This window comes from Nyctibius grandis, chromosome 1, assembly GCF_013368605.1.
Source record: "Nyctibius grandis isolate bNycGra1 chromosome 1, bNycGra1.pri, whole genome shotgun sequence".
In the NCBI taxonomy this organism is placed as follows: domain Eukaryota; kingdom Metazoa; phylum Chordata; class Aves; order Nyctibiiformes; family Nyctibiidae; genus Nyctibius; species Nyctibius grandis.
Window position 1 is genome coordinate 1715656 of NC_090658.1, and position 23863 is coordinate 1739518.

Consider the following 23863-nt stretch of genomic DNA (forward strand, 5'->3'; position numbering starts at 1 on the left):
CATGCAGGATGGTTTTTTCTTCCTCAAGTATGTGTCATTGAATCCCACTGGAAGTATGAGGCCCTGTCCCAGGAGCACGAGTAAATTGCTCTTCCCAGAGAAGGGGCTGTGCACATACCCTCTGCTTCTTCATACATCCATGGACCTCACTCATTCTCATCCCGGTCCATCTAATGCCAATGCCAAAGCCAACAGGTGGTGCTGGGATACAGCCACACTAAGGTTTTGTCTCAAAGGGTAGAGAGTCATTCTGGGGCTTCTTTCCCCCAGTTCCTTCAACAGACACTGGTGCTGTTTGTTGCAGAACATGAGACCCATTTGAACCCCTGCCCGAAAGGGTTCACCCACCATGAACGTGCCCTATGCTGGGACCCCTGTGATTTATAACACCTCAAAGAAACACCAGTGCAGTCATTAAACTCATTCTCCTGATGCAGATGGTTTTAATTCCTACATTCATTGCATAGTTGACTTTTCTCAGGAAACAGAGTAGCTAAAAGAATTTTAACTCAAGCTGAACAAAAATGCTCAGGTATTTGTTATATCAGTGATCATTGCTATCTGTTGCAGAATAACCTTACGTTTACTGGTGCCATAAATGGAGATGTCTACGTCTGGAAGGATCATTTTCTGATTAGACTTGTGGCAAAAGCTCACACGGGGCCAGTGTTCACCATGTACACAACGCTTCGAGATGGACTCATCGTTACAGGAGGGAAGGAGAGACCGTAAGACACACCATCTCCCTGAAGTGCACGACTTGTGTCGCTCTCACGTGATATGTTTTATTTATGCAGTACCCTAGACATGCACAGTGCTTCCCAGAGAGAAACGGTATCTCTGCTGTGGCAGCTTCAATCTAAATTTTACATGATGTGCCCGGGTGTCTTAGTAAGTGAAGGACTAGTAAGTAGGACACTCGAGTGTCACAGTAATGCACGTTACGTGCAAAGGACATAGGGAACCTCAAATTAGCAATTGATATGAACACCAGCATAAGCTCCTTGTCGCCTGAGCTCCTGCCAGCCTGGCGTAAGTGGTTTTTTTCCTAATTTTTTAATTCTGTCAGACTACAGACAACCTCTCCCAGTGCAGACTCTGTTCTTCTGTTTACTATAAGTAACATATTTGCCGAGCTTATCTTGGTGACACAGATTTGCGATTAAGTGACAAGAGAATAATTTGGGTTTTACAAATTAGCCATGATACTGTTTAAAACATGAAGTACGATAGCATTGAATTTTGTATTATTTACTTTCCGTTGCACAATAGTGAGGTGTCTTTAAATACAGAAGAAGGTGATTCAATGTGTGTTTTATTATTTAATGAGAAAAATACTGATGGGATTTACATATGGGATTTGTTGTAGCCTATGCAGAAGGAGACATCTGGCTAACACAACACACTTCTTTTCAGCACTAAAGAAGGGGGAGCTGTGAAGCTGTGGGATCAAGAGATGAAACGGTGCCGAGCATTTCAGCTTGAGACAGGCCAGCTCATCGAGTGCGTGCGCTCCGTCTGCAGAGGGAAGGTGAGTGAGCTGGCGTGGCAGAGCGCTCGGTTTGGCACCGTCACTGCGTGCTGTTCTTGGGGAGGTTGGGTGGGAGGCGTATGGGAGAAGACTTCTGTGAAGTTACGGAGGAGGCTTCCTCTGCCTGCCTAGAGACATGCCCTCACTTGTCTTCCCGAGCTCAGCGATGGCCTTTAAACTGCACGAGGCTCACGTTGCTGCTGAGTGCCTGCCTTTCCTCTAGTCAGCAAGGAGAGGGAAAGGCCTTTGAAGGCCTCTAAAGAACAGTGCAGTGTAGGAACATAGTTCACCAGGGTAGGACCTTGCCTCCCACCTTTCTTTTCGAATGACAAAAGGAACTTAGGTACCTGCTTTACCAGGTTTGCTTCCCGTGAAGTGGAGGCCCAGCTCAGGTGCTTCAGTTCAGCAGAATGGATCCTAGTTTTTTTTTTTATTATTATTTTAAAGTCACAAATAAAACAAGTTGCCACTGAGAATTGCTGCTTGATTTTAAGTTTTGGTAAAGTGGGAGACAATAGAAGTAACTGAGTAACCTGAGATGCTAAAATCACTATTGTACTTGTGAATGTTGTGAAAGGAGCATGTGATGATGCAGGAGTGTTACTGCATCAGTGGGTATCTGTCCAGCCTAACGCTTTATGAAATGGTCTCTACTTACCTTCGTGTGTCAAGGCTCAGGAATGTGCCGTGCTCTTTGATAACACCACTCAGGAATGTTGGTTTATATTTCTAATCAAGTAGCCATTAACCAATTCCAAACTGTATCTATTTATGCTTTTTCCAAGTATTTGCCGAGAAAGCTCTTGCAATCGAGATGATGACAGTATGGCTGGAGGAGGTGCAGGGTGCTCTTAGACAGTTGAACTGAGCCTAAACCCTGTTTTTGTTTTGGTTTTTTTTAATTATTGCCCAAATATTACGTTTAGTCACCTCAAAGGTACAAGAATCATGCTTTGCCAACTCGTACGTAAACTGAATTAAAATCCTTAATGGCAAGGTGGGAATCCAGCATGGTCACTCACCAGTAACACCAGAACGTGGTATCAGATCTCAAGATGTGAAAGTGCCAGTGTTTTACTCTCCTGTTTTTAAGGTGCTGCATGAGCGAGCAGTGTAAATCAGGAGGAGTTATCACAGATGCTTCTGCAACACATCGGCACTTCCCTGCTAGTGATATATTCTGTTACACTGACAACCCATCTCTCATCCTTTTTTTTTGGCTACAAACAGGGGAAAATTTTAGTGGGAACAAAAGATGGAGAAATCCTTGAAGTAGGAGAAAAAAACGCTGCTTCAAACTTGTTGATTGACTGTCACATGGAAGGGGAAATCTGGGGCTTAGCAACTCACCCCTCAAAAGACATAGTTATCTCTGCAAGTAATGATGGAACAGCGAGGATCTGGGACCTGGCTGACAAAGTGAGTATCACTAAATTGAGAAGTATAGCATGAAAAATGATCATTTTATCTTTTTTCAACACACCTTTGAGCAGCCACGTAATGGCAGCAGAGTTCCTCTTGTTTGGGTATGGTTGCTTTTTTCCTGCTCTGTGGCCATGTGGAAAGGTAAGTCCTTGGTTTCTGCTTATGCTAGCCTACCTAAACCTTTTCACAAGGTAGTTCCCTGAGCTAACAGGGATCATTTTTAATATGGAATATGAATATAGTATAAATACAGTCAGATCAGTGAAAATGCAAGAGCATTCTGGTATGTTTTCACATAGCAAATCAAATGGAGAAAACCTACCCCAATCCACAGCTGGAGAAGCTATCAAAGTCCCCTTTCAAACACAACAGAAAATTGATTTTCAGCCTTTTCTCCTAAATAGTATTCCTTCTCATGTAGAACTTGAAGTCACCCTGCAACAAGATAGATGCAAACATGTAATTCCCATCTGAATTACATCTATATTTTGAAGGCTGTTTTGTGACATATGCCTGGTGGGACGTGATTTTTGATGTGAGATTTCAGATTTATATTTAGAGGAAACTATAGACAATTTGCTTTCAATAAGTGTCTTTTAGACTTTGTGTGTGGAAACTTTCCATGTGCTTGGTGGTGTTCTCCAGGGGAGGTGTGAGCCTGTCGCTTTTGTTAATGCAGAAACTGCTGAACAAAGTGAATCTGGGTCACCCAGCGAGGTGTGCCGCGTACAGTCCCGACGGGGAGATGGTTGCAATTGGCATGAGGAATGGAGAATTCGTTATTTTACTGGTAAACAGCTTGAAGGTTTGGGGCAAAAAACGTGACAGGAAGTCTGCAATTCAGGACATCAGGTATGGCAGCAATTTCAGCTGAAGATCTCGAAATACACAGCCCTTATTCAAGAAAAAGTCCCTCAAGTTCCAAGTTGATTTCCAGATTTTTTTTGTAACTATTTGTTGATACCTGCATGAAATAAGGAAATACATTTGCTGGCTGACTTATGGCCTTACTCACACCTAATGCTTATATTTACGTATACCTAAAGCTTGTATATCTGGTATATAACACTATATATCTGGTATATACACACTTTTTTTTTCCTGTGATTAATTCAGTTCTATCCACTTGAATATAGCTAGTAATTTGTACACTGTGGAGCTGTGATTATGGGAATTAATATTCACATCAGTCAGCTACATACGATATCCTCAGTCTTCCTCATCTATCACACGTCGAGGCTCGGTTTGGATTCAGTCTTGCTATTGATAGAAGGTTTTTCTTGTTGTCCAGTAAAAGAGATTTATTCTCTTGTGTTAACATGAGAAGCAAAAGGCAATCTGGCACAGAAACAGTAAATTATATCCCCGTTCCGTGTTTTATTGTCTAGGATCAGCCCAGATAACAGGTTTTTGGCAGTGGGTTCACAAGAACATACTGTAGATTTTTATGATCTCACTCAAGGTACAACCCTAAACCGAATCGGCTACTGCAAAGACATCGCGAGCTTTGTCGTACAGATGGATTTCTCTGCCGACAGCAGGTACATCCAGGTATGTCTCAGGCAGACCCGTGTTTGTTTGTATTTATTGTGACCTGCCTGTTATCGGACGTGATAACGAGGGGGAGGTACGGAAGGGTGGGGGAGGCTTTCCAAAGATGTTCTGAAGGTCAAGGTGCCCCTAAAGCCTCTGGGGTAGGCGGATAACTCGGATTGCCTTTAGCATGTTCACAGAGCTCTGTCTGAAGTCCTCTCTTCCCTTCTACATACTGGGGTCTTCCCCTGGCTTCTGCATCTCCCACTGCAGCAACATGGCTCAGTTCCCTCCTGGGATTAATAGTGTGCTAAAGGCAAAGTATTCTCTCAATTTGAGGGAAAGGTACAACACTGAGAAAGAAATTGTGGATGCTAACAATATAGAAACAGTTCTGTGTATGATGCATATGATAGCTGAATTAATATGTGAGCTTTTCTTCTGAAATTCTTCTGATTTAGTAAAGTTGGATTGAAATAAAGCAGAGTATATAACTGAAGGGAAATCTGCAAGCTGTGCAGTATGCATAGGCACACCTCATTCAATTAACATCCTCTAATATAACTTCATATTGCATATAATGAATTCTAGCTAATTAGGGAAAAAGAGCAGCTTTATCCTGGATGTTTATTTCCTGATAAAACCTGTTGAGACTATTTGTGGTGTATTTGTGGCAAAGTTATCGCTTTTCCCTTCCTCACTTTCAGGTATCAACGGGTGCCTACAAGCGTCAAGTTCACGAGGTACCACTGGGAAAGCAAATAACGGATCTGGCATTGATAGAAAAGATCACGTGGGCCACGTGGACAAGGTAAAAAACTAACGAACACTGTCCTGCCTGCCTGGGACAGGCGTGACACAGAGCTAAGCTCAGGTCACAAGCTCAGGTGGTGGAAACCAAGTGCTTGAGATGTCCTCAGGGTCTGGCAAACCCGCGAGAGGAAGCGCACACACTCCCCTTCCCCAAAGCGCTAGCTTACACGCGTAGTGTTTTACACACATTTGTAGCTGGGTGGTGTCTGTAGTAATTATTACTGTAGGAACACCAAGGGCTGCCATAGATCCACAGTGGTTGTTGCTGTTCGTCCCAGGCTCCCCAGCAGCGAGGCACATGGCCCCCCACATCAGCAACCACAAGCAGCACAGGGGGCGTGGAAACATGAGTTGATTGTATTATGGAAGGAGGTGTGGGTGTCATTAAAATATGTGCACTGACATGGATTTATAAAGGACCCTCCCAACACGATGGCAAAGCTATGGCTGTGCTCTTACTGTAGAAAGTGGAACATCCCAAAAGCAGATCTGACAGGAGACAGTGGGGGTAATACAGGCAGGTTTGCAGGAGAAGTGAGAATCCTCCCACTCTTCCAAATCTGCCCCAAATTACTCATTTCTAAGGACTCCTGAAGGATTGTGGGAGTGGGACATTGTAAAAATAATTGTATAATCATTGTGAAATCATTGTATAAAATGATGGGAGGGGTCTCACAGGAGATAAACCTCAGGATTTATGGGCAGAGAAGGTTTGAGTCCCACCAAAAAGATGCGTTCTTGTGTTCTCCACGACGAGCTTGCATTCAGTGCAATGATTTAGAGGGAAGGGCCTTTATTTTAAAGGTGGCAAATGTTATTCCTGGGGTGTGTTGCCTCCCCGTGCTGTGGAAGAGCAGCAGCGAGTGAGCCTTATGGCCTAATGCTCTTTTTGACCTTGTTTTTGGAACAGCATTCTTGGAGACGAAGTCATCGGCATTTGGCCGCGGAACGCAGATAAAGCAGATGTCAATTGTGCCTGTGTGACCCACGCTGGCCTCAATATAGTCACAGGCGATGACTTCGGCCTGGTGAAACTGTTTGATTTCCCGTGCACAGAGAAATTTGTAAGTGGCTGCTTTATTTTAATCTAAACAGCGTGCTTTGCCCCGGGCCCAAACTCCTGAGCGTACGAGTTTAAGGCGTCCAAGGGGTGCAGGCCCGCGCCAGGCCGCGCCCGGCCCGCGGGGGAGTTCACTGTGCTGCCCCCAGGAGAGCAGCTCACGGGTGACAGGGCAGCCGCTGTCCCACCACCGGGATTTCTCTGGGCTGGAAGACACCGCACTGCTGGGGGGGGGGGATTTTGTCTGCCCTCACAAGGCAGCGTAGGCCCTCAGTAACGCCACTGTGCTCACCCCGACCCGCTCCTCTCTGTCCTCCAGGCCAAACACAAGCGGTACTTCGGGCACTCGGCGCACGTCACCAACATCCGCTTTTCTCACGACGACAAGTACGTGATAAGTACAGGAGGGGACGACTGCAGGTAACTGCTCCGGTAGAGTGTCGGTGTTTGAGTGTGTGTGTTTGTGTGTGTCTCTGAGTGTGTTTGTGTTTCAGTGTCACCATGTGTGTGTCCGTGTCTGTCACCGTGTGTGTGTGTGTGTCTGTCACCATGTGTGTGTGTGGCTGTGTCTGTCACCGTGTGTGTGTGTGGCTGTGTCTGTCACCGTGTGTGTGCGTCTGTGTGGCCTTGTCTGTCACCGTGTGTGTGTGTGTGTGGCCGTGTCTGTCACCGTGTGTGTGTGTGTCGCCTTGTCTGTCACCATGTGTGTTTGTGTGTGTGTGGCCGTGTCTGTCACCGTGTGTGTGTGTACATGTGGCCGTGTCTGTCACCGTGTGTGTGCGTCTGTGTGGCCGTGTCTGTCACCGTGTGTACGTGTGCGTGTGTGTGGCCGTGTCTGTCACCATGTGTGTGTGTGCGTGTGTGTGGCCGTGTCTGTCACCGTGTGTGTGCGTGTGCGTGGCCGTGTCAGTCACCATGTGTGTGCGTGTGTGTGTGGCCGTGTCTGTCACCGTGTGTGTTTGTGTGTGTGTCTGTCACCATGTGTGTGTCCGTGTCTGTCACCGTGTGTGTGTGTGCATGTCTGTCACCATGTGTGTGTGGCCGTGTCTGTCACCGTGTGTGTGTGGCTGTGTCTGTCACCGTGTGTGTGCGTCTGTGTGGCCTTGTCTGTCACCATGTGTGTGTGTGTGTGTGTGGCCGTGTCTGTCACCGTGTGTGTGTGTACGTGTGGCCGTGTCTGTCACCGTGTGTGTGTGTGCGTCTGTCACCATATGTGTGTGTGTGTGTGTGTCCCTGTGTCTGTCACCGTGTGTGTGTGCGTGTGTGTGGCCGTGTCTGTCACCATGTGTGTGTGTGCGTGTGTGTGGCCGTGTCAGTCACCGTGTGTGTGTGGCCTTGTCTGTCACCGTGTGTGTACGTGTGTGTGTGGCCGTGTCAGTCACCATGTGTGTGTGTGTATGTGTGACCGTGTCTGTCACCGTGTGTGTGTGCGTGTGCGTGGCCGTGTCAGTCACCGTGTGTGTGTGCGTGTGTGGCCGTGTCAGTCACCGTGCGTGTACGTGTGTGTGTGGCCGTGTCTGTCACCGTGTGTGTGTGGGGGGGGGGGGGGCCGTGTCAGTCACCATGTGTGTGTGCGTGGCCGTGTCAGTCACCATGTGTGTGTGTGTGTGTGCGCGTCTGTCACCATGTGTGTGTGCGTGTGCGTGGCCGTGTCAGTCACCATATGTGTGTGTGTGTGTGGCCGTGTCAGTCACCGTGTGTGTGTGTGGCCGTGTCTGTCACCGTGTGTGTGTGTGTGTGTGGCCGTGTCTGTCACTGTGTGTGTGTGCGTCTGTCACCATATGTGTGTGTGTGTGTGTGTCCCTGTGTCTGTCACCGTGTGTGTGTGTGTGTGTGTGTCCGTGTCTGTCACCATGTGTGTGTGTGCGTGTGTGTGGCCGTGTCAGTCACCATGTGTGTGTGTGTGTACGTGTGGCCGTGTCTGTCACCGTGTGTGTTTGTGTGTGTGTGTGTGTGGCCGTGTCTGTCACCGTGTGTGTTCGTGTGTGTGTGGCCGTCTGTCACCATGTGTGTGTGTGTGTGGCCGTGTCAGTCACCATGTGTGTGTGTGTGTGTGGCCGTGTCTGTCACCGTGTGTGTGTGTGTGGCCGTGTCAGTCACCGTGTGTGTGTGTGTGTGTGTGTCCCTGTGTCTGTCACCATATGTGTGTGTGTGTGTGTGTCCCTGTGTCTGTCACCGTGTGTGTGTGCGTGTGTGTGTGGCCGTGTCAGTCACCGTGTGTGTGTGGCCGTGTCTGTCACCGTGTGTGTGTGTGCTTGTGTGTGGCCGTGTCAGTCACCATGTGTGTGTGTGTGTGTGTGGCCGTGTCTGTCACCATGTGTGTGTGTGTGCGTGTGACCGTGTCTGTCACCATGTGTGTGTGTGTGTGTGGCCGTGTCTGTCACCATGTGTGTGTGTGTGCGTCTGTCACCATATGTGTGTGTGTGTGTGTGTCCCTGTGTCTGTCACTGTGTGTGTGTGTGTATGTGTGGCCGTGTCTGTCACCGTGTGTGTACGTGTGTGTGTGGCCGTGTCTGTCACCATGTGTGTGTGTGTGCGTCTGTCACCATATCTGTGTGTGTGTGTTTGTCCCTGTGTCAGTCACCATGTGTGTGTGTGTGTGCGTCTGTCACCATATGTGTGTGTGTGTGTGTCCCTGTGTCAGTCACCGTGTGTGTACGTGTGTGTGGCCGTGTCTGTCACCGTGTGTGTGTGTGTGTGTGTGTTTGTGTCCCTGTGTCTGTCACCGTGTGTGTGTGTGTGTGTGTGTGGCCGTGTCTGTCACCGTGTGTGTACGTGTGTGTGGCCATGTCTGTCACCGTGTGTGTGTGTGTGCGTGGCCGTGTCTGTCACCATGTGTGGCCGTGTCAGTCACCGTGTGTGTGTGTGTGTGTGTGGCCGTGTCTGTCACCATGTGTGTGTGCGTGTGTGTGGCCGTGTCTGTCACCGTGTGTGTACGTGTGTGTGTGGCCGTGTCAGTCACCATATGTGTGTGTGTGTCCTTGTGTCTGTCACCATATGTGTGTGTGTGTGTGTGTGTCCCTGTGTCTGTCACCGTGTGTGTACGTGTGTGTGTGTGCGTCTGTCACCATATGTGTGTGTGTGTGTGTGTCTGTCACCGTGTGTGTGTGTGGCCGTGTCAGTCACCGTGTGTGTGTGTGGCCGTGTCAGTCACCGTGTGTGTGTGGCCGTGTGTGTCACCGTGTGTGTACGTGTGTGTGTGGCCGTGTCTGTCACCATGTGTGTGTGTGTGCGCGTCTGTCACCATGTGTGTTTGTGTGTGCGTGTGCGTGGCCGTGTCAGTCACCGTGTGTGTGTTTGTGACCGTGTCTGTCACCGTGTGTGTACGTGTGTGTGGCCGTGTCTGTCACCGTGTGTGTGTGTGTGTGTGTCCCTGTGTCTGTCACCGTGTGTGTGTGTGTGTGGCCGTGTTTGTCATCGTGTGTGTGTGGCCGTGTCTGTCACCATGTGTGTACGTGTGTGTATGTGTGGCCGTGTCTGTCACCATGTGTGTGTGTGTGCGTGGCCATGTCTGTCACCATGTGTGTGTGTGCGTGGCCGTGTCAGTCACCGTGTGTGTATGTGTGGCCGTGTCTGTCACCGTGTGTGTACGTGTGTGTGTGTGACCGTGTCTGTCACCACGTGTGTGTGTGTGTGTGTGTGGCCGTGTCTGTCACCATGTGTGTGTGTGCGTCTGTCACCATATGTGTGTGTGTGTGTGTGTGTCCCTGTGTCAGTCACCGTGTGTGTGTGCGTGTGTGTGGCCTTGTCTGTCACCATGTGTGTGTGTGTGTGCGTGTGACCGTGTCTATCACCATGTGTGTGTGGCCGTGTCAGTCACCATGTGTGTGTGTGTGTGCGTCTGTCACCATGTGTGTGTGTGTGTGTCTGTCACCATATGTGTGTGTGTGTGTCCCTGTGTCTGTCACCGTGTGTGTGTGCGTGTGTGTGGCCGTGTCTGTCACCATGTGTGTGTGTGTGTGTGTGTGTGTGGCCGTGTCTGTCACCGTGTGTGTGTGGCCGTGTCTGTCACCGTGTGTGTGGCCGTGTCAGTCACCATGTGTGTGTGTGTGTACGTGTGGCCGTGTCTGTCACCGTGTGTGTTTGTGTGTGCGTGTGCGTGGCCGTGTCTGTCACCATGTGTGTGTGTGTGCGTCTGTCACCATATGTGTGTGTGTGTGTCCCTGTGTCTGTCACCGTGTGTGTGTGCGTGTGTGTGGCCGTGTCTGTCACCATGTGTGTGTGTGTGTGTGTGTGTGTGGCCGTGTCTGTCACCGTGTGTGTGTGGCCGTGTCTGTCACCGTGTGTGTGGCCGTGTCAGTCACCATGTGTGTGTGTGTGTACGTGTGGCCGTGTCTGTCACCGTGTGTGTGTGCGTGTGTGTGGCCGTGTCTGTCACCATGTGTGTGTGTGTGTGTGTGTGTGGCCGTGTCTGTCACCGTGTGTGTGGCCGTGTCTGTCACCATGTGTGTGTGTGTGCGTCTGTCACCATGTGTGTGTGTGCGTGTGCGTGGCCGTGTCAGTCACCGTGTGTGTGTGTCCCTGTGTCTGTCACCATGTGTGTGTGTGCGTGTGCGTGGCCGTGTCAGTCACCATGTGTGTGTGTGTGTGCGTCTGTCACCATATGTGTGTGTGTGTGTGTCCCTGTGTCAGTCACCGTGTGTGTACGTGTGTGTGGCCGTGTCTGTCACCGTGTGTGTGTGTGTGTGTGTGTTTGTGTCCCTGTGTCTGTCACCGTGTGTGTGTGTGTGTGTGTGTGGCCGTGTCTGTCACCGTGTGTGTACGTGTGTGTGTGGCCGTGTCTGTCACCATGTGTGTGTGTGTGCGTGTGACCGTGTCTGTCACCATGTGTGTGTGTGTGCGCGTCTGTCACCATATGTGTGTGTGTGTGTTTGTCCCTGTGTCAGTCACCGTGTGTGTGTGTGCGTGTGTGTGGCCTTGTCTGTCACCATGTGTGTGTGTGCGTGTGTGTCCCTGTGTCTGTCACCGTGTGTGTGTGCGTGTGTGTGTGGCCGTGTCAGTCACCGTGTGTGTGTGGCCGTGTCTGTCACCATGTGTGTGTGTGTGCATGTGACCGTGTCTGTCACCATGTGTGTGTGTGTGCGCGTCTGTCACCATATGTGTGTGTGTGTGTGTCCCTGTGTCTGTCACCGTGTGTGTGTGTGCGTGTGTGTGGCCGTGTCTGTCACCATGTGTGTGTGTGTCTGTGGCCGTGTCAGTCACCGTGTGTGTGTGTGTGGCCGTGTCTGTCACCGTGTGTGTGTGTCCCTGTGTCTGTCACCGTGTGTGTGTGTGTGTGTGGCCGTGTCAGTCACCATGTGTGTGTGTGTACGTGTGGCCGTGTCTGTCACCGTGTGTGTTTGTGTGTGTGTGTGTGTGTGGCCGTGTCTGTCACCATGTGTGTGTGTGTGTGTGTGGCCGTGTCTGTCACCATGTGTGTGTGTGTACGTGTGGCCGTGTCTGTCACCGTGTGTGTGTGTGGCCGTGTCAGTCACCATGTGTGTGTGTGTGTGTGTGTGGCCGTGTCTGTCACCGTGTGTGTGTGTGTGTGTCCCTGTGTCTGTCAACGTGTGTGTGTGCGTGTGTGGCCGTGTCTGTCACCGTGTGTGTGTGTGTGTGTCCCTGTGTCTGTCACCGTGTGTGTGTGCGTGTGTGTGGCCGTGTCTGTCACCATATGTGTGTGTGTGTGTGTGTGTGTGTCCCTGTGTCTGTCACCGTGTGTGTACGTGTGTGTGTGTCCCTGTGTCTGTCACCGTGTGTGTGTGCGTGTGTGTGTGGCCGTGTCAGTCACCGTGTGTGTGTGGCCGTGTCTGTCACCGTGTGTGTGTGTGCTTGTGTGTGGCCGTGTCAGTCACCATGTGTGTGTGCGTGTGGCCGTGTCTGTCACCATGTGTGTGTGTGTGCGTGTGACCGTGTCTGTCACCATGTGTGTGTGCGTGTGTGTGGCCGTGTCTGTCACCATGTGTGTGTGTGTGTGTGGCCGTGTCTGTCACCATGTGTGTGTGTGTGCGTCTGTCACCATATGTGTGTGTGTGTGTGTGTCCCTGTGTCTGTCACTGTGTGTGTGTGTGTATGTGTGGCCGTGTCTGTCACCGTGTGTGTACGTGTGTGTGTGGCCGTGTCTGTCACCATGTGTGTGTGTGTGCGTCTGTCACCATATCTGTGTGTGTGTGTTTGTCCCTGTGTCAGTCACCGTGTGTGTGTGTGCGTGTGTGTGGCCTTGTCTGTCACCATGTGTGTGTGTGCGTGTGTGTCCCTGTGTCTGTCACCGTGTGTGTGTGCGTGTGTGTGTGGCCGTGTCAGTCACCGTGTGTGTGTGGCCGTGTCTGTCACCATGTGTGTGTGCGTGTGGCCGTGTCTGTCACCATGTGTGTGTGTGTGCGTGTGACCGTGTCTGTCACCATGTGTGTGTGTGTGTGCGCGTCTGTCACCATATGTGTGTGTGTGTGTGTGTGTCCCTGTGTCTGTCACCGTGTGTGTGTGTGCGTGTGTGTGGCCGTGTCTGTCACCATGTGTGTGTGTGTGTGTCTGTGGCCGTGTCAGTCACCGTGTGTGTGTGTGTGGCCGTGTCTGTCACCGTGTGTGTGTGTCCCTGTGTCTGTCACCGTGTGTGTGTGTGTGTGTGGCCGTGTCAGTCACCATGTGTGTGTGTGTACGTGTGGCCGTGTCTGTCACCGTGTGTGTTTGTGTGTGTGTGTGTGTGGCCGTGTCTGTCACCATGTCTGTGTGTGTGTGTGGCCGTGTCTGTCACCATGTGTGTGTGTGTACGTGTGGCCGTGTCAGTCACCGTGTGTGTTCGTGTGTGTGTGGCCGTCTGTCACCATGTGTGTGTGTGTGTGTGTGGCCGTGTCTGTCACCGTGTGTGTGTGTGTGGCCGTGTCAGTCACCATGTGTGTGTGTGTGTGTGTGTGGCCGTGTCTGTCACCGTGTGTGTGTGTGTGTGTCCCTGTGTCTGTCAACGTGTGTGTGTGCGTGTGTGGCCGTGTCTGTCACCGTGTGTGTGTGTGTGTGTCCCTGTGTCTGTCACCGTGTGTGTGTGCGTGTGTGTGGCCGTGTCTGTCACCATATGTGTGTGTGTGTGTGTGTCCCTGTGTCTGTCACCGTGTGTGTACGTGTGTGTGTGTGCGTCTGTCACCATATGTGTGTGTGTGTGTGTGTCTGTCACCGTGTGTGTGTGTGGCCGTGTCAGTCACCGTGTGTGTGTGTGGCCGTGTCAGTCACCGTGTGTGTGTGGCCGTGTGTGTCACCGTGTGTGTACGTGTGTGTGTGGCCGTGTCTGTCACCATGTGTGTGTGTGTGCGCGTCTGTCACCATGTGTGTTTGTGTGTGCGTGTGCGTGGCCGTGTCAGTCACCGTGTGTGTGTTTGTGACCGTGTCTGTCACCGTGTGTGTACGTGTGTGTGGCCGTGTCTGTCACCGTGTGTGTGTGTGTGTGTGTGTGTGTCCCTGTGTCTGTCACCGTGTGTGTGTGTGTGTGGCCGTGTTTGTCATCGTGTGTGTGTGGCCGTGTCTGTCACCATGTGTGTACGTGTGTGTATGTGTGGCCGTGTCTGTCACCATGTGTGTGTGTGTGCGTGGCCATGTCTGTCACCATGTGTGTGTGTGCGTGGCCGTGTCAGTCACCGTGTGTGTATGTGTGGCCGTGTCTGTCACCGTGTGTGTACGTGTGTGTGTGTGACCGTGTCTGTCACCACGTGTGTGTGTGTGTGTGTGTGGCCGTGTCTGTCACCATGTGTGTGTGTGCGTCTGTCACCATATGTGTGTGTGTGTGTGTGTGTCCCTGTGTCAGTCACCGTGTGTGTGTGCGTGTGTGTGGCCTTGTCTGTCACCATGTGTGTGTGTGTGTGCGTGTGACCGTGTCTATCACCATGTGTGTGTGGCCGTGTCAGTCACCATGTGTGTGTGTGTGTGCGTCTGTCACCATGTGTGTGTGTGTGTGTCTGTCACCATATGTGTGTGTGTGTCCCTGTGTCTGTCACCGTGTGTGTGTGCGTGTGTGTGGCCGTGTCTGTCACCATGTGTGTGTGTGTGTGTGTGTGTGGCCGTGTCTGTCACCGTGTGTGTGTGGCCGTGTCTGTCACCGTGTGTGTGGCCGTGTCAGTCACCATGTGTGTGTGTGTGTACGTGTGGCCGTGTCTGTCACCGTGTGTGTTTGTGTGTGCGTGTGCGTGGCCGTGTCTGTCACCATGTGTGTGTGTGTGCGTCTGTCACCATGTGTGTGTGTGCGTGTGCGTGGCCGTGTCAGTCACCGTGTGTGTGTGTCCCTGTGTCTGTCACCATGTGTGTGTGTGCGTGTGCGTGGCCGTGTCAGTCACCATGTGTGTGTGTGTGTGTGTGCGTCTGTCACCATATGTGTGTGTGTGTGTGTCCCTGTGTCAGTCACCGTGTGTGTACGTGTGTGTGGCCGTGTCTGTCACCGTGTGTGTGTGTGTGTGTGTTTGTGTCCCTGTGTCTGTCACCGTGTGTGTGTGTGTGTGTGTGTGGCCGTGTCTGTCACCGTGTGTGTACGTGTGTGTGGCCATGTCTGTCACCGTGTGTGTGTGTGTGCGTGGCCGTGTCTGTCACCATGTGTGTGTGTGTGTGGCCGTGTCAGTCACCGTGTGTGTGTGTGTGTGTGTGGCCGTGTCTGTCACCATGTGTGTGTGCGTGTGTGTGGCCGTGTCTGTCACCGTGTGTGTACGTGTGTGTGTGGCCGTGTCAGTCACCATATGTGTGTGTGTGTGTGTGTGTGTGTCCTTGTGTCTGTCACCATGTGTGTGTGTGTGTGTGTGTGGCCGTGTCTGTCACCATGTGTGTGTGTGTGTGTCTCTCTCTCTCTCTCTCCCCGTGTCTGTCACCGTGTGTGTGTCCCCGTGTCTGTCACCATATGTGTGTGGCCGTGTGTGTTTGTGTCTCAGTGTGTTTTACTGTGTTTGAGGGTTTCTCAGTGTGTTTGTGTTTGTTTCAGTGTGTTTGTGTGTGTCTCGGTGTGAGGACACTCACTGCTCTCTCCTCCCTCCGCAGTGTGTTTGTGTGGCGCTGCCTGTGACAGGAGCCTCCTCTCGCCGCCGTTCCTGCCCCCACCAGTGACTCTCGGGCCTGCCCCGCCAGCGCTGCCTCTGCCCCCCCCCGCTGCTGCAGGGGCTGCACGTTCCCAGGTCACTCACAGGACTCTCCTGCCGGTGACGGGATCTGAAAGCCCCAGACCCCGGCGCAGGAGGCCGACGCTTGCCAGGGAACCGTCTGTACCCTGGGGAGGCTGAAGGGATGAACAGGCCCCTCACGAAGCTGCTGTTGCCTAATACTGTGTTAGTCCGAGACAATGCTGGGCCCTTTAATTTGAATAATTTTAAAAGTTACAGCTTGAACATTTGTTCAAGAAAGCTGCTGGGTTTTAACCACACCTGTTTCAAAGTTGGTGCACCGAGTAATGTGGAAGCTTTTAACGAGCACGCTGGGGCTTACACGTCAGCTGTCAGTAATCAAAGGAGCAAACTATCATTTTTTTAAGTCCATTTTATTTTTAATTATATATATTTGGCAAAATTTTCTATCCATTAAGTGCCTTTGAATAATTTTCCAGTAGTTATGGGCTACAGTCTTGCCTCCCTCCACTTGCTTCCAACACACGGTGCTATAACTCACTCAGAGGAGGGCTAACCACTGACACCTTCTCCAGCTCTGTGCTTACATCATCCCTCTTTTCTGCTTTGGGTTTAATACCTGCACAAGTAATTCCAAAACGTTTCCTACACGCTGTTGTAAGGACATTACACCTCCAAGAATCCCTGTTTCCCCTTGGGGAGGGGCCGTCCAAAGTGCTCTCTGGGAAGGCCTGGCACCGGGACCACGCTTACCTCCTGGCGGGCAGCTGGTCCCGTGCTGCTTATGAGCAGGAAATAAATTGTTCTGATACCAGAAAATTTACCTGTCCTCCAGAAAAGCATCATCTTTCTTTGCTAAAGTTGGGCTCCTCTCCCCCTCGCTGCTTCTCGTGCACCCCGTGCTGCCCCCGGGGCTGTGGGGCAGGGGGGCAGCGGGCAGCTGAGAGGAGAGCTGCCTCCACGTGGAAGTGGAGACCACGAGCAGCTGGTCCCACAAGGCAGGTAAAGCTGGTCAACTTTTTCCAAGGAAACTGTTTAGAAAGGAACAGAAAATGTGGGCAATGTCAGAACAAGTCATTTCTGAGATCTAGACTTACAGTTATCTTTGAAAAGAACCGTTAAACAGTAAAAAACCAGGAAAATATAATTCTGAACTGTGGAAACCTCCTGCCAATCCACTTCTGACGCCCACTGCGCAACAGGGGAGCTGTTGGATGCAGCCAATATCCAGTTAGAGTGGCTCAATGTACATGTAACACACAGAAGTGCTTCAGCAACCTCAAAGAATCACCTTTTTTTTTAAAATTGAATTTATTAATGCCTTATATTACTATACAGCAGATCAGTTTGTCAGATACACAGTACGAGTCCCTATGCAGTCTTTTTTTTAAGGAAACCTTGATCAAATCATGTAATCCCGTGAGGTGGTGATGTCAGTAAGCACCGTCTTTGCCTCTGTTGTAAGAACGTTTGCCTGCCTTCCACACTGATTGTATCCCAAATAAAACCAGTTGCGTGGCAGAATGAATCAATAAATGGTGATGTGAAAAATATCTTAAAGCAATAGCGTCTGTCAGGAAAACACTTAAACTTTCTATTTTAAGTTGTTGTCTATTTTTAGTTGTTTCCATTTAAGGGTTGGCATTATGTATAAAATGTGCAGAAGTGATGCTGTATTATACTGTAAAGTATTAGTGCATGGATTTATTTTTCAATGGCCGTGATGCCATTAATTTAAAATCTGTGTCTCAAATAAATTTGGATACAAGTTTTCAATGTCCAGCTCTTAAACCAGACTCAAGTTAAGATTCCTGGGACTTGCTTTACAGTTTCCTTCAGACTAGACCATGGCATTATTGTCTCAAAAATAAAAGAAACCAAGGATCCTCACTTCTTTTAGCAGAATGTAAAGTTTCCTCTGCCGTAATTTGCAATAACCAACTCACAACACTTACGTGGCACCTGCCACTGTCACCCCCACGTCACCGAGCTGTCGGCGCGGCGGGCAGGTAACAAGGGGGGCCGCCAGCATCGAGGCCTCCTCTGAGCATCACCGGCCGACACAGCTACGGGGACATCAAACCTGTACCTGGGACTGAACAAACTGCTTCACACTGCACACACGGAAAGAAAAGGCAGCACGGAAAATCCACCTACTCACATCGCTATCGTCTGACAAACTATTGCCACCACCGTGTACAATGGATATTTAATCACGATGAACTTAAACAAAATAAACACAAATATATTAAACTTGCCTCAAGAAAGCAAAATACCGATATTATTTTATGTCTATAAGCTTTATTGATACTTGGGGTTGTTGTTGGTGGGGTTTTTTTTTTGCTTTTTTGGGTTTTTTTTGTTACATTTCACAATGCATTCCACAGACTTAGCTCAATACAGCTTAAACTGCGAGTGTATAAATTTTCATTGATCATTTCTTGCATAACACGGTTTTAGTTTCCAAACAACATTTGCTGCGTAAGATCTTCAGTCCACAGATCATCACAGTTTGAGAGAATTATTTACTCAAAATCAACTACTGTACGTTTGTGCCACAAAGTGTATGCTGTCATTTTCTTTTCATAGATGTGGAGATTCCTTTGTTCGTTTCTCTTTTTGTTTGTGTTTTTTTTTTTAAACAGATGCTAGTGTTTACAGAGACATTTTAGTTTTTTCAAGCCTGTGTGCTATGGAGCTAGTCCAGAAATCAGTCAATTCTCCGAAGTACGAAGCACTGTGGAGCAGCTGAAAGATCTAAGCTTTGTGAAACACTTATATATATATATATATTGGCAATTGATAAAACGATAAAATCACAATACAGCTATACTCATACCAAAAAGGCAAGATTTTTTCCAAAACTTGCTAAAATGGTATATTCTTCTAAAACATCTCATTTTAGAAAATCTGCATCAATCTACACAGACCAGACACAGTGCACCACCTGGGAAGTGTGGCCTCCACCCCCCGCAGCAGGGACTACCGCTGACGAAGCAAATGTACAGCTGTCTCAAAGGGTGTGTATTAGCCAGCGCTGCACACAGGATAAAGAAAGATGATTAGTTGTAGATCCATACATAGCAGCTTACAATACTTACTTAAGATGATGAAACACATGGCAGTCAAAACAGTTATTTTTTTTTCCTCAAACACTGCGTTGCTAAAAAATAAAGATCTGTGAAATTGCACTGCAATGTCAAGGGCTTTGCTATTCCCTGACCCTCCCCATGGAAATCCAAATGAGTATTTTTTTTTTTTTCCCCCTTAAAAGATGAACTTCCACCAATTAATAAGTTGCTTCAGGCTTTTTATTCAGTTTTGCGCTTCAACCCAGGGATCTTTGCTTGGATCCTACAAGAGGAACAGGAGAGGAAAAGAACAGCGGTTGAGTAACAAACAAGTAAACATACACAGTCTTACCAACAGCAACGTGCAGATAATTATCATGGCAACACAAAACTACTACATCCATAAATGGCTAAATTCCCCTTCATGCACTGGGCTGAGGGCCTCAGGTTTCACTAATGGTTTCAAATGTACACATTTCTATTCGAAATAATATAGTTTTATATATAATATAACTTAACAGCATCAGCAAGGAAAAACAAAAACACAACACCAAAAAAAACCTGATTTCATAACCATTCCAAACTTAAAGGACTGACTTCTCCCTCCCAGACTAGTGCACGTAATGCATTTATTATACACACGTAGCACATACCACAGACTGCAAAAATTAGTTAGAAAGTGAAACAACAACAACAATAATAATAAAAAAAAAACCCTCCACTCACTTCGCCATCGCGTCTGTGACATTCTTGTTCACAAGTCCCACGTAATGGTCAATCTGGGCCTGGAATGGAAGGTGACACACGTTACAGCTCTTACCAACGGTCTCTGTGCTGCCCGGAAGGCAGCGTCACACCGCACCAGGACGTGCTTTACACCAAAGGCCGCTGATGGGAGGAAGGGGCTCAGTCGTGGTGTGTTTCCTCCACCCCCAGGTTGGTGTTAGAGCTCCTGCGGCTTCACCTACAGCACATGCTAGTGTTTGTTTGCCTCCAGGACCGCACACGCTGGCAGGGAAGAGCAGGTCAAAGTACCCCAAGACACTCATCCCCGGCTTCTGCATGTCCCATCAAACCCATCTCTTCTCAAGGCCGCCCCGACACCAGGGGCACAACCACCAAAGCAGCAGGAAAGCTGCTTAGGTGGGCTGGGCCTGGTAAGCAGCTTACGCCTTCAGAGAGCAGCCTGCAGCTCGGCTGGAGGGTTGAGGAGCGGGTTAAGCCTCACAAACTGCCCATCACCTTTCCTCGAGGCCACAGGCTTCCCTTCCACCGCAGAGTACTTTGCTCTTGCCTAGGGGCTCGGAGAGGAGCCCGAGAGGCTCCGCCATCTGCTCAGCGCCTTTCCTCCTCCCTTCCTAAGTCAGTCCCAGGCTGGCCCCCATGAGCAGCCTTGTTTTTGAAAGAGGAGAAGGAACTGCTAAGCCAGAGCTGGCTTGCCCCCTCCTGTGCTATGACCTGCTGAAGACAGTCCCTGCTCAAGCGCTGCTAGAATTTATTCGTACATGTTGTTATTTTGGCTCCTTCTTACCTCTTTCTTTTGCACTAGCCTCTCCACAGACTGTGCCAAGCTTCTCCCACCTCCTGTTTTTGCCAGGGCTACAAATTCTACAGGGCTTCAGGACATGAATCCTGAATATCAGCTCCAAGTAAGTTCTTTCAGAAATAGTTTTAAAGTACTTACATCAGCACCATGCCTACTGCTGCTTTAGTCCTGACCAAATCTGGTCAGAGGACAGAAGGTCTCCAGGGTCAATCAGGCTTTTTTCCTGTTTGGTGGGGAAGCTGCCTTCGACTGCCACCAAAAAGGAGGAGAGGAAAGCACACGTGGTCTGGACTTCAAAGTAAAATTGCTTCTCTTGGCCCTGGCACTGCCTGCTGGTTAAAGGCCTGTCTTCTAAAGGCTTTAAAGATTTCAGCAGCTTGAAATGAATTTTGGCCTTATTCACTTGTGGCTTTGCTTCAGCAGAGTTCATTTTATGAAGCATTTAATAAATCATATTAAACACTCACCTGATGTCTCTCATAAATAACAGGAACGCTGAAGAGTGAAATCAAAGCTGGAAAAGAGCACATCAAAGGTATAAATATTGTCAGAAGGGGGGGGTGGTCAGGTAAAACAAAGACTGGTTTCCACACCTTGACATTTCTTTCAAAAAGGTAGAAGAAAAAGAACTAACTAAGCCACAAACAAAAATTGTTGGCCAGTAATTTAACCAATCCCTATTAAGGAGAAGCTGGGCTGTTCTCCAGGGCTCATTAACAGCACATCAAGTCACAGTTCACTTTTTTCACTGTGGGTTATGCAAATTCTTCCAAGAGGATGCTTAGGCTTCTGCCACCTGACACTAGCCTGCTCTGGGATACAAGAAACAAAACTCTCTGCAGTGGGACATGGCCAGAGCCAATTCTGCACCTCCTCCAAAGTCACAATACAGCACTGACACTCGAGGAAGGCTAACCCTGACAGGGGCAGGCACGACAGAACACGCTTTTAAATGACACACTGTCTGGGAAATGGGCAATCTCAAGGCATTCAGCAATGTGATCCAAAATGATCTGTTCTGCAGAGGTATCGACGTCCCACAGAAAGGACACAGAGCTCTAACGTCCTGCTGTACTCTCAAGAACACAGAGAGAGTTCTTTCTGCTCACAGTATCGAGCAGGCTGCAGTGCTTCTCCAGGGTTCTGTTGTATGCCAGGTTTTTAACACAATGTGAAAACACTTACCCAGAATCAGTAATGTCAGACCATTAAACAAGGCACCAACATAAGTGAATACCCACATCAACACAGCAAACTGAAAAGGAAAAAGAAGAGCGTGTCAGCCCACAGCCCGTACTATTAGAGCAGTGAGAGAACTTCTCTAAACACACACATGAAAATAAACCACCCCAAACTCCACTTCACCCTTGTACGTCTCATGTAATTATAGGTGCGTGACAAGATGGCTGAAGGGTTTAGTAATAGGATCTGTGGCCTCTTGTGTCTAGGTCAGCGGGCTGAACGTGGCCCAAGTCAGCGGTGACAGAACACTTGGTGGCCGCTCGATGGCAGCTGGCTCTGAGGCAGAGACAAATTCAGAAGCCAAGACGTCCTGCAGTTAACAGACACCTAAACCCTCGCGCTGCCGTGATTTCTGGCTCCTCATCCCAGCCCCTAACTCGGACCCAGCCCCCGCTCCTGCCCCGCTGCCTGCCCTCCTCCCGCTCCCCTGCCGCGCACGGGCTCCGCTTCGCTGGCCCCACACAAAGATCTGCCCACGTCCAGGCCCTCCGCTTTCTGCCAGGTGGAGAGTGTCCCAGGCACACCTCTGACCTATGCCGGGGCGGGAGAGGGCCGAAGGCTGCCAGCTCTATTTCTGTGCAGGATTCCTCCCCAAGGAAAATCAGCCGGGTTCTTCTAGTGTTGCACAGCCAGGATCTGGCTGTCAGACCCAGTGGATTTACCAATATTTCATGCTAACACCGAATGACGCTTTGCCTTGTGCAGAGCACACGGATGAGACCCCCGGCCCTTCCACCAACTAAGCACAGCTGGTTATTTTTTGGGGCAAACACTGCAGAACACCGGAGAGACACGGTGGGGAGGCTGCTGCTGGCATTGGCAAGAGAAGGTCTGGGCACAGCTAACAAGCAAAGGTGAAGCACTGCGATAAGCACGAGGAGAAGACGGGTATAAAGCCCTGGCAAAAAAAAAAACCCATATGTCGAAGGGCTGTGGGTGTGGGCAAGGATCTAGCCTGCAGCTGAGTTACTCAGGAGTTACGTATCCAAACATCCATTTTCAGCTTATCAGAAGCTGTAAAATATCCAAAGCAAACCAAATCAACAGCCAACAGTAAGATAAGGGCAGGACAATCCATACAAGCTTAACTGCATGACCCCTGTACCGAAACGGAGTCTACTGCAAGAGCCTGTCCCATTAACTGCAACCGATGCAGCTCTTGGACCTGTCAGTTCTTTCTAGGTGTGACGCAAGCACGACGTTAACCCTCAGACAAGGCTGCAACGTTACCACCCACCGCATTCCCACTGCAGGATTTTGGCAGGTCTATCAAGAAAAATAAAGCCGATTTCTCTAAACTCCCTCATGATTCATTCAAACCTTGGCCCAGTTCTGCTCTCCGCAATGCCAGGGTGAGAGCTGGCTGCCAGCCTCTTTGCACAACACATTTTAACGGAGCAAACACTTCCCTTTCAGAGCAAGGCTGTACACGCAGCACGTCCCCCTCCCCAGCAAAGGGAGCAAAGTCAACAACTTCTACAGCAAAAAGCCCCCCAGTCTGTGGTGGTTCAGATCGCCTCTCTTGCAGGCTGTGCCTTCAGCAAACCAAACACCAGCTTCCAGCACACCCAGCAGAGCACCTTGACAGCCGTCCAAGATCTCTGCATGAACACAATCACCAAAGCGAAGCCCCACCCTGCTCAGGTGAACATTTAAATATTGCTGAAGACTACGACCAAGTCAGGAAATGGGAGTTTATGGAAGCAGAGGGATAACAGATATGAATCAATCCCAAAGTCCAACAATTATCAGAACTACCCAATCCCATTGAGTGAGCATTGAATTTATGGCCCACGAAAGATCAAAATCCAGGAGTCAACACTTGACTGACACAGGCTTTGCTCCTCCTCAAGTCTGGCCAGGGCAGCACCAGGCTCTAACGACAAATTGTGCTGCATGTGCAATTTTTAATGCACTTCACTTATTCATACTGGGCACGGACCCCAGCGAGGCCACCCCGCTCTCTGCTGCACCAGTAAGGGACAGCTATTTTGAAAGCTGGGGCTACCAAAGCAAATGGAGTTCAGCAAAAAAACCCCTCAGAACCCCCCTCCCACAACTCCTCCTCTCCTCACACACTTCTGACAGTTAAAACAACACTCCAGGATTAAGTGGAGTTGATCTCAGGCCCACATTTACATACTGGTCTCTATTTTGTATTAGTCTCTATTTTTTTCCCTTAGAAATTAGACAAACTCACGAACCTTACAACTGCAAAAGGCTTACCGTAAACACGTCTAAACACTTAAAGCTCCGAGACAAAAAAAAAGCAGAAGGCAGCCCAGGAGTGACCTACAAAGATAATATCGCTCCTCCCAGGCACTGAGGACAGGACAGAAGGGAAGCACAGGGCCCAAGCTCAGCCTGAACGCTACAACAATACGTAAACCAGTGAAAAACCCAGGAGATCTGATGGACTGAATCAAATTCTCAGTACCCAAAGCATACTGCAATTTAACAGCAAACCCAGAAGTGTCCACAGATCAGTTTCTTTACTACAAAATAGTCTGAATCCAGCCCAGCAGCTGAGGAATGACAAACTAAAGGCAACTGTGCCCCAGTGCCATAGTGGCCACCATC

At 49.5% G+C, this 23863-nt stretch overlaps 2 protein-coding genes across 10 annotated transcripts in view; one reads left to right on the plus strand and one right to left on the minus strand.

The window, feature by feature from the left end:
- EML6 (EMAP like 6) overlaps window positions 1-15369 on the plus strand; it is a 112867-nt gene extending 97498 nt beyond the window's left edge. For all 6 annotated transcript variants that reach the window (XM_068402347.1, XM_068402355.1, XM_068402338.1 and 3 more), the window contains 9 exons: window positions 571-728; window positions 1417-1531; window positions 2762-2950; window positions 3636-3808; window positions 4345-4507; window positions 5197-5300; window positions 6213-6366; window positions 6682-6782; window positions 15345-15369. In XM_068402347.1, the coding sequence (XP_068258448.1) occupies window positions 571-728; window positions 1417-1531; window positions 2762-2950; window positions 3636-3808; window positions 4345-4507; window positions 5197-5300; window positions 6213-6366; window positions 6682-6782; window positions 15345-15369 (1182 nt within the window). The remainder of the gene's footprint in view (window positions 1-570; window positions 729-1416; window positions 1532-2761; window positions 2951-3635; window positions 3809-4344; window positions 4508-5196; window positions 5301-6212; window positions 6367-6681; window positions 6783-15344) is intronic.
- A 2336-nt stretch (window positions 15370-17705) lies between these two features.
- Window positions 17706-23863, minus strand: part of RTN4 (reticulon 4) — a 41499-nt gene continuing 35341 nt past the window's right edge. For all 4 annotated transcript variants that reach the window (XM_068416109.1, XM_068416085.1, XM_068416093.1 and 1 more), the window contains 4 exons: window positions 21227-21296; window positions 20509-20555; window positions 19222-19280; window positions 17706-18778 (listed from right to left, as the gene is read on the minus strand). In XM_068416109.1, coding sequence (XP_068272210.1) covers window positions 18736-18778; window positions 19222-19280; window positions 20509-20555; window positions 21227-21296 — 219 coding nt within the window. In that variant the 3' untranslated portion in view covers window positions 17706-18735. The remainder of the gene's footprint in view (window positions 18779-19221; window positions 19281-20508; window positions 20556-21226; window positions 21297-23863) is intronic.